This window comes from Phaseolus vulgaris, chromosome 6 (assembly GCF_000499845.2).
Source record: "Phaseolus vulgaris cultivar G19833 chromosome 6, P. vulgaris v2.0, whole genome shotgun sequence".
NCBI lineage: Eukaryota > Viridiplantae > Streptophyta > Magnoliopsida > Fabales > Fabaceae > Phaseolus > Phaseolus vulgaris.
The window spans coordinates 9,601,602-9,611,814 of record NC_023754.2 but is presented as its reverse complement, the minus strand read 5'-3'; the positions used below and the strand labels follow the sequence as shown (position 1 = coordinate 9,611,814).

Below are 10,213 nucleotides of genomic sequence, written 5' to 3'. Positions count from 1 at the left end.
CTTCATCATTTTCTTCGTCTGACTAGTGAGGCCTACCAAGTTGCCATACGCCATTGATCTGGAATATATTTAATTTTATCATACTATTTTTTTCAAAGTAATGATCACATCCTAACATCATTGCTTGTTCATTCGACAAGTCAAAGCCTCTGTTTTGAAGCGGATGACGAAGATTTGTAGTCAACAAAGCAAAATGTTCATCATTTCCGTCCATGGTGGGCCCTTTTCCTTTTCATCCTCGAGATGAGGATGTGCTCGTAGGCCCCGCAGAAGGCATAGAATGAATGTTTGAGTGAGGGAATGTCATTTGATTGAATATGAGGAACAGGTGACCGTGGTACGTAGTCATTTGCCTCTTCAAAGTTGGGTTGCTAGGGTAAAGAATCTATATTATTATCATCAAGGTTGACAATAAAATTACTTATGTCTGGAGATAAATTGATGTTATAGGCTGTTCTGACCCAACTTTCGGTGGTTCTGTCATTAGACCACAACTCTTCCATTAGATTATCATGGCGAAAGGGATTGACACTCCATTTCGTCGGAGATGGTTTGACCTACATTAATGTCACATATTAGTACATTATGGCCGAATGTGCAGTGAAATCTATTACATTTAACATATACTTATGATCGTACATTGATCAAGTCATTCCAAACTTCGTCATCTGCTTCAAAACAGAGGCTTCAACTTGTCAAATGAATAAGCAATGATGTTACGACGGAATCATTAATTTGGGAAAAAGAGTATGACAAAATTAAATATATTCCAGGTCAATGGCGTATGACAACTTGGTAGGCCTCACCAGTCAAACAAAGAAAATGATGAAGAGAATCAATTGCCAGAACAAGATGTTGAAGGTGGTCAACTTGAGCCGACAATCCCCAATCAAACTGAACTGTTAACCCAAATTTTGTCTGGGATACATAACATGAATATCCGCATTGACATGGTTTATCAAAGGATGGACCGAATTGAGGATACTCTAAATGACATTCGACATCATCAAAGTCATTGATTGTGTTACCATTATGTTATTGTCATTGTTATTTTTATTTATAATTTTCATGTTGAACATTAATGAATTGTTATTTTTGACGTTGAACATTGACAAATTGTTATTTAATATTAATGTTTTATGCTACTTATTTAAATAATCATATTGTTGTGAATGCAATATGATTACTGAGAAGTATGCATAGCTTTTGGTGATAATATTGGTTTTGCGTGAAACATTTTTTCAAACACCGGCATTTGACGTTTTGTACTAAAGTATCTTGAATAATCAAGAACTTGTTCAATCCTCGTTGTTGGCTGAGGAGAAATTGCAACATCTTCTGTTGGAACTTTACCTTTATGGATTCTGTTACGTTTCTAGAATGATGATGTCATGTATAATACAATTACTACAATATATAAGTAAACAAAAGTTAACACAATACCATAAACATAATGGTAAATGTTATGAAACACAATAATACAACTTCACAAAGAAAATATTACATGACAATGAAAATACAATACTAAAAGTCCTAAGGTAAAATATTAAAAGTTCTTATCCTAATTGTCCAATAATAAACAAACACAGACAAATTACATAATAAGTCAAATGAAATAAAAGGACAACATGTAATTGAAAGACATGAAGGTAACGCCGACGCAGAGATATAATGTCTAGTCATAATTGCAAACAACTTTGTCATGCGACGCTCATATGACATCCCAAATAGTTGTTGAACTTTTCCAAGATGCTCACATAAAAACTCGTAGCATTGATCCATGACCTGTTCATCCTAAATGTTAAGTTCCACCAGCATTGCCCAAATATCAGACTCAGAGTACTGGTACGATGATGGTGTACATGCTCAGCATATAAGTCATTTCTTTGTCTAATATCCGCAGCTATATCTTGTGTTGAGATTGTTTGTGCACGAGCAATGTCAACCAAGTCAGAGGCATTCTAATTTTCATCCTTCATTGATGAAACACATTGTTGAAGGTTTGTATTTAACAAAACAAAATGTTCATCAATTTCGTCCATGGTGGGCCCTTTTCTTTTTTTATCCTCGAGATGAGGATGTGCCCGCAGAAGGCATAGAAGGAGTGTCACTTGATTGAATATGAGGATCAAGTGACCGTGGGACGTAGTCATGTGCCTCTTCAAAGTTGGGTTGCTCGAGTATATAATTCATATTATTGTCGTCAAGGTTGACACTGAAATTATTTATGTCCGGATGTGAATTGATGTCATGGGTTGTCCTGACCCGACTTCCTGTGGCTCTATCATTAGATCACAACTCATCCATTAGGTTATAATTGCGAATGGGATTGACACGCCATTTCGCCGCAAATGGTTTGGCCTCAATACATGTGACATGTTAGTACATTATGCCCAATGTGCAGTCAAATGTATTTGTTGTAAAATATACTTATCATCGTACCTTGATCAAGTCATTCCAAACTTCGTCATCCGCTTCAAAACGTTTGGTGGTTTGGTTCCATGCGTAATCAATCAATCCATCGAACAAGTCATGTACTTCCCTCCACTTGTCCTGGAGGCTTTTTTGACGATTTTTTACATGATTTTTCTTAATCGCCGATAATGCAGTCTCGTGTAGAGCCATAACAATGTTAGTATATCCTTGACTAGTACAACTTCTGCCAATTCTGCAACCTCGACAGACCTCTTCAATCATTGCATTTAACATAACTAGGTTCATCTTTGTCGTCCACCTAGTGAACTCTCTCAAACCACCTGATGAATCTAGAGCAACATTCTTCCCGCGATCCATTAATTTACTTAAATAAAGTTAGGATGACAAACATTGGAAGAAAACAGAAAATAAATTATTTCATCAAATTAATTGTTTACATAATCTTTCATTTTGTTTGCTACAGTGTCTTTAATATGACACCCTACCCTATAATCATACTCACGAGCATAAGTAGAGGTTGGTTGTACATCTTCTTGTAACAATTCATGATCTACTTCTTCAATCAGAGACTCATCATTGTCGACTCCGCAAAAAAAGTTATGCAGAATACAACAACCTAAAAAAAATTTTGTCATAGTATCGACATCATAATGTGGCTCAGTCCCACTCCCTATAATTGGAAATCGTTTTTTCAACACCTCAAATGTTCTCTCATTTACATTTCTAAGTGATGAATTTCAATAATTAAACAACTCTTTAGCATTTTGTGGCCCTCTTCGCAAATATTCTTTCAAATGGTATCTAATCCCGCGATAAGGTGTTATTATATTTGGTTTTAACACAAAATCTACATCACCAAGATAGTATTTTCTTACAAAGATAGTGGAAAGTTGCGTTATTATATACTATTATAACCTATTTATTGTTGTGCACACCCAATCTCCTAAAAGTAACCTTCTGGAATAACCAAATGATTGTCTCGTACCAAAGCGTCTTTAAATATCCTTGAATCTGAGGCAGTTCCTTCCCAACTGGTCAGGACATATGTGAACTTCATGTCAAAGTCACAAGCTGCAAATATGTTTTGAGTTGGCCATTCTTTTCTCCCTCCAAAACGAGGTGCATCAGCACGTGCAACCTTAACACGTACATGAGTCTTATCTATGGCCCCTAAACAATCATAATGTAAACCAAATTTCATAATTTTAATTAAACACAAAATAAATAAAACATTATTTCTAATTATAAGATTAATAATTTATGTAAAACCTAAGAAAAAAAAGTAAACATTAAAAGTTTATATTTTCATTCTGTAAAAATATTTTCTATAAATAAATAAATCTATTTTTTCTATAAACAATTAAATGTTCAAAAAATAAAAATATCTACACATATTTTATTAAAATTCAAATTTCTTCTCTAACTTTTTCTGCCTTTTTTAATTACTACAATTTTTTTTATAATCTTTTGAATAATAATATTTTTAAAATACATATTCATATCTATAATTTCAATTCATCTCACACAAAACAAATATTGATATTTCATAAAAAAATTTCTTTCCAATATACAATTACATAAACAACTTATCACAATAATTAATTTACTAATATAATTAATAAATTTCTCCTAAATATTGACATCTAAAATTACAAACTAATTAACATGAATAACTACTTTCAAATAATTTAAACAAATTCAATTCCAAACACAATTTAAACATAAATAAAACATACATTTTTTAAAAAAATCACATACCTCAAGAGAGCACAACAAAATCACAAGACAATGCAACTGTCAGCAAGATCAAAGTGTGCCTGAAAAAATATTCAAAAAATAATAATCAAAAAATCAAAAATCTGGAAAATCATGAACATAATCGATTATCACTTTTCTTAAAAGAAGTCACATAATCGATTATCCAAACATTTAATAGGCATAATCGACTATTCTTGAAGTTCAAAGTCTAACATAATCGATTATGGTAACAAATAATCGATTATGGTCAAAATAACAAAGCTCTCATAATCGACTATGATTGCCAAAAATTCTTAGATAACCGATTATGTCACGACCATAATCGATTATCAATTGTTTTTAACTACATAATCGATTATGTAGTGCGCTATTTTGCAATGATAATCGATTATGCTTGAAACTAAAATGAAAAAAAAAAAACCTAACCCCAGGACAAACATTAAGTACCAAACTCACTCTCTTACCTCCATGCTTACTGAAGACCATCTCCAAGCACCCTATAACAATGCAACTCTCTGTGTGAAGGCTAGACAGATGTGGTGTTTGCTTAGCTTCGAAGGCCCTTATATAATCGTGTATCACAATTATGATGCACCTACTCTCTCACCAACACACTCTTGCATTCATATTCATTCAAATTGGTCAAAGAAATTTCTACATCGAAGTCATGAATCTCATGCGTACTAACTGGCCATTGTGGTGTTGTGGTGCGGTGCTTGCAATAGCTGGTTCCATGAAAAGTAAAAGGTTACTGTTGTGTAATGTGAATAAGGGCACCATGGTCTTTCAACCAATCTCATGTGGTTTTCCATGCTTTTCACTCTCCTTTCTCTTTATATTTCAGATGACCCTCAAACCACTCTCATTTCCATTCACTCTCACACTCACCCTCTCCCTCTCACAGAACCAAACTGGGTGGTCACCCTATAATCCGTTCGCGCTATAGGACCACCCCTTGATCCAAACACTACATTAGTGTGAGAGAAAGTGAAAAGTCAATGAGGGTTAGATAAAAAGAAGACGTGCCACATGTCAACCGTAGAGCGAGCCACGTCGTGCATTTTTTTTTATTACTTTTGGTTAAATTGTTTTTTATTTATTTCTTGCAAAATTTCCATGTGCTGACACATGGCAAAAGTTGCCCTAGAAGTATATTCTACGTGTATTATAAATAGATTCCTTTATTGTATAACACCATGTCATTACATCAACTAAATAAACTCTAATTACAAAAAACAATTGTAAAAATGTTACCATTTAACAAAATTCATTAGTTCCATTTCTTTTGAAACATATCCATACAAGGATTATACGTATATAAAGAACTTAACATTTATAAACTACTATATAACTTCAGCCATGCATAAAGATAATAGTCACAAGCCTGAAGGCATTGCAAAGTTGTCAAATAGGATAAAGCAGTACAAACCTATCAAATAAATAGATGTAACCTGAAAAGAGTAACAAAATATAAAGTTGAAATTAGAAGATTAAATAATGAAGCCTCAAAATACCAGAACGAACAAAAGAGACATCCCCAAACATTCTTATACCTAGATTCACCAACCACTGACAACTAGTGCATCCTTACCTAGAGTCATTGTGTAGAATGAGTACTAATACAGATTCTAATGCTCACTTCTCAACTCTCCTATTTAAGCTAGTTGTAACAACCTACCAATGCTAGCTAACAAACTATCCAACTAACTACTCTCTGGTCTTGCCAATAGAGATAACTAGTAGTTGATGATAGTCCAAATTTTTATATATCCATGAATTAAAGAAGCAGAATGCACTAGTGACAATTTTAAGCTAAACAAGCATAATAAAAGATCTCTCAATGCACCATACCAGACTACTGAGCTTAAACAAATTCTCTCATTAAAACAAGAGGAAAACAATCAAGATAAAATTCAACAGAATTACTCTAAGCCAACAAAATATAGAACTTTTCATTAAATGTGGTGTGCTATCAACAAAAATAAATAAACCAATTTACTGAAATGAAAATCACCACTACATGGATTTATATACTTGATCCAAAATCATTATGCTATAAGTCTGGCCAGAAGTCTCACCGTCAAGAACAATAAAACTCAATACTAACACAAAAAAGGCTAACAAAAATCAGCATTGAAATAGAAAACTTGAAAGTTAGAACAATCACCTGCAAAATCCTTCCAAGATTATATTACACTCTGTTGTTTGATCAAACTGCTGTAGACATCTCGCACTATAGGCAAATCTGTCTGAAAATTGACAACAAATTTCTTCAAAAAAGTATTTTCATTTATGCAAATAAAGGAACTAAAGGGAAAATTGTTCTCAAGCAAACCACTACAAGAAAAAATGGTTTTAACGAGGGTTTATTTTTACATTACCAAAGGTTAAAAATTCCATTAAGTGGTTTACCCTGGGTTGCGGTTTCCCTCGCTAAACCATCCCTAGGGAACCCAGGGTTTTTTTAAAACCCCAAGAAAAGGCTTTCATAACCTCCGTAAAATAAAAACCCAAGCACCCACAATTAAAATTATAAACAAAGTGCATCAGCCAGGTTCAAATCCTTCCTTAAGGAAGGGTTAACCACTAGACCAAAGAAGTTCTTTGATCATATTATCATTTTTATTTTACTTATTATTATTAACATAATTTATACATATTAATATTATATTAACATTATTATTAATATTATATTAACATTATTATTAATATTATATTAACATTATTATTAATATTATATTAACATTATTATTAATATTATATTAACATTATTATTAATATTATATTAACATTATTATTAATATTATATTAACATTATTATTAATATTATTATTAATATTATTATTATAATTCATATTATATTCATATTATTAATATTTATTAATATTATTCATATTATTTATTAATATAATTCATATTATTAATATTATTACTATTATTATTATTAATATTATTATTAATATTATTATAAATATTATTATTAATATTATTAATATTATTATTAATATTATTATTAATATTAGTATAAATATTATTATAAATATTATTATTAATATTATTATAAATATTATTATTAATATTATTATAAATATTATTATTAATATTATTATAATGAATAGCTTCCAGTGTCTAATTCTTCAAAATTTGATACTGCAAATGTAACCAAAAAATAAATTATGATGATGTATATATGTGATAAGTTAATGTCACTTCACACACAACTTATTTTTACTTATTGAAATTCATAAAAACAATCTTTAAGAATTGAATAATAATTTCAATTAATGAAGTGCCTTCTAACTTCAATTAATGAATCAACCTCTAAGACCTAAGTTCAAAGCATATTTAAATATGTATACCAGTTTAGGCTAAACTCACTAAAAAATTTAATTATATCTATTTATTAAGAATTGAGAAAATATATTTTATTGATGTTTTACAATAAATTTTTGACACTTAAAAAAAATTAAAAAACTCTATTATTTTGATGAGATTTTAGAATAAATATTTAGAATTTAACGAAGGTTTTAAAATAAACCTTTGGAAATTAACGAAGGTTAAAAAAATCTTTGTTATTTTATGGAGGTTTTAAAACAAACCTTTGTAAATTAACAAAGGTTAAAAAAACTTTCGTTATTTTGTGGAGGTTTTAAAATAAACCTTTGGAAATTAACGAAGGTTAAAAAAACCTTCGTTATTTTGCGGAGGTTTTAAAATAAACCTTTAGAAATTAATAAAGGTTAGAAAAACCTCTGTTATTTTACTGAGGTTTTAGAATAAACCTTTGGAATTTAACTAAGGTTAAAAAACCTCCGTTATTTTATTGAGGTTTTAGAAAAAACTTTCATTAATTAAATTAATTCCTAAAGTTATATTAACTCTACTAAATAACTTTTATTAAAACCTTTTTTTTCTTGTAATGAATCCTTTTTGATTTCAAGATTTTGTTAACCGAAAATCTAGGGATAATCCTCTTCTCCAAGTTGTAACCTACCACCACAGGATATTCAGCAATAGCTTCTGATGGACAACCCATCTCCTTCACAAGGAAACTCATATTTTTGGTAAACGTCTCCTCTGACAGCTTTATAACAGCAGGAAACTTCCGAATTACTCGAAGAGCCATTTCCCCGTCCCATCCCCATCTCTCATAAATCTCAAACCTTGATTCCCACACTGCCTTCCTCTTACTAAGCACTTCAATAGCCACAATAAAATTTACTCTCAAAGGATTAAACCCAATTTCCTTAGCAGTGTTGACAACTTCCACAAATTTGGAATGTTCTCGGTAGGCCAGAGTTCCAGCATGTGTCATCAGGTAAGAGATGGAAGATTGGGGCACATCACATTTCCTCAAAACCTCAATGTTTGGAACCAAGTTTTTTTTCGTGTCACTAAATGAAAAACCAAATGGGGAACTTTTCAAAGACCTAAGAACTTCCTCATCGTCAAGAAGTGCGCTCCTTAGGATCTCATAACGCGGAATGAGGCATTTTTCCAGGCTTCTGCACAAGATATGACGGCCTCTAATTAGGATCTTAGGCAAGTCAGTGTCGGAAACCCCAATAGAACGGAAGAACTTGAGTTTCGGCAAAAGGGTATTCTCGGCATTTGCACAAATCAATTTGGGATTATTCTCCACAAGTTTTGCAATCTGGGATTTGGAGAACCCATAGCTGCTGAGAAGATCAATAACAGCATTAGGGCCATCTGAGTTCTTCAAATTAACCCTGTTGGAGAGTTCCCGGGCCAATTTTGGGGACACCCCACATGAGTTAATGAGATAAGACACGGTAAAGGTGTCATCTTTGTGGTGATTTCCATCTGATTCAGAATCAAAAGTGGTGCTTGAAGTGAAGTATTTGAAGTATAAAAGGAAAGCATTGGGTTTGTGTTGCAGCAGAGAGCCCAATAGAATTTGGGTAGTTTTTTGGTTTGTGAATGATGGACTTAACGTTCGAATCAGACAATTAGGAACCATTGAGTGAACTTGCTCTTGCCTACACAGCACACTATTGAGGATGTAATGAGATGCACGGCGGTACAATGAGCTGAGATTGCAGCGTTATAACAGCACTGAATGAGCTCCATTTTTATTAAACCCTAAGCCTTAGAATATGGTAGTAATATGAGTGCTTAGAATCAACCTCATTTCACACAATTATTTTTTAAATATAAATTACAATTTAAATTTGTTGTTTTTGTGCCCTGTACAAAATATGTTCATTTTATTCAAAGGGTTAGAACTAAATACTTTTAGTATGAAACATGTAGATTTAAATATATTGTTAATCCTTGAAACTTTGCCTTTATTCTTCTAAAATTAAAATTTTTTGGTTTAGTTTTCAAATTTAAGACAACCTTTTTTTTATTCCTTGTTACTAGCTATATTATACCTATTACTCACGTAGTTAACAATTCCAAGTAATGACACATTACAACATAATGGAAAATTTAATTTTAAATTTTTAAATAAAATATTCTTTTAGTCTATAAATTTTAAATCATATTTTATTGTAGCCTTCAAATTTAAAAGTGAGTTTGTAGTCTTTCAAATTTAAAAATTGATAATTTAACTCCCTTAAACCTAAAACTTTTTTTAGTCTTCCAAATTCAAAGAAAATGTCATTTTACTTTCAATTTTTTTTTTTTTTAAGTTTTATACTTTGAAAATAATTCATTTTTTATTTAAAAGTGGATTTGTAGTCTTTCAAATTTAAAATTGATAATTGAACTCCCTTAAACCTTTTTTTTTTTTAAGTCTTCCAAATTCAAAGGAAATGTCATTTTACTTTCAAAATTCAAAAATTATTTTTTAAGTTTTATACTTTGAAAATAATTCATTTTTTTTTTCTCAAGATTGATGTTATTGAAATCAATACATTTTAGAAAGAAAGTCTTTAATGTACATAAAGAGAATTATAGTATATAAACTTCATTCAGACAAAAAAAAGTTAGATGTAACAAATATATGAAAGAAAAAATCAATCTATTTATAGTCTAAGGTGTCGTGTGGATG

At 31.0% G+C, this 10,213-nt stretch overlaps 1 protein-coding gene across 1 annotated transcript; it reads right to left on the bottom strand.

The window, feature by feature from the left end:
- Positions 1 to 3,244: 3,244 nt before the first annotated feature.
- LOC137831066 (transcription termination factor MTERF6, chloroplastic/mitochondrial-like) lies at positions 3,245 to 9,314 on the bottom strand. The gene is made up of 5 exons (XM_068638580.1): positions 8,123 to 9,314; positions 6,362 to 6,530; positions 4,659 to 5,645; positions 4,195 to 4,253; positions 3,245 to 3,543 (listed from the first exon to the last, which is right to left on the bottom strand). Exons 1-2 carry the CDS (start codon positions 9,173 to 9,175, stop codon positions 6,381 to 6,383), a joined length of 1,203 nt encoding a protein of 400 aa, XP_068494681.1. The 5' UTR covers positions 9,176 to 9,314; the 3' UTR covers positions 3,245 to 3,543; positions 4,195 to 4,253; positions 4,659 to 5,645; positions 6,362 to 6,380.
- Positions 9,315 to 10,213: the final 899 nt, after the last annotated feature.

Bases quoted from the DNA above. Each gene is read 5' to 3' on its own strand.
- LOC137831066 (XM_068638580.1), bottom strand. From the start codon at position 9,175: ATGGTTCCTAATTGTCTGATTCGAACGTTAAGTCCATCATTCACAAAC. The intron at 6,531-8,122 runs AGGATTCATTAC...TTTTCTTGTAGT, and splicing joins ACAAAATCTTGAAATCAAAA to GGTTTGCTTGAGAACAATTT.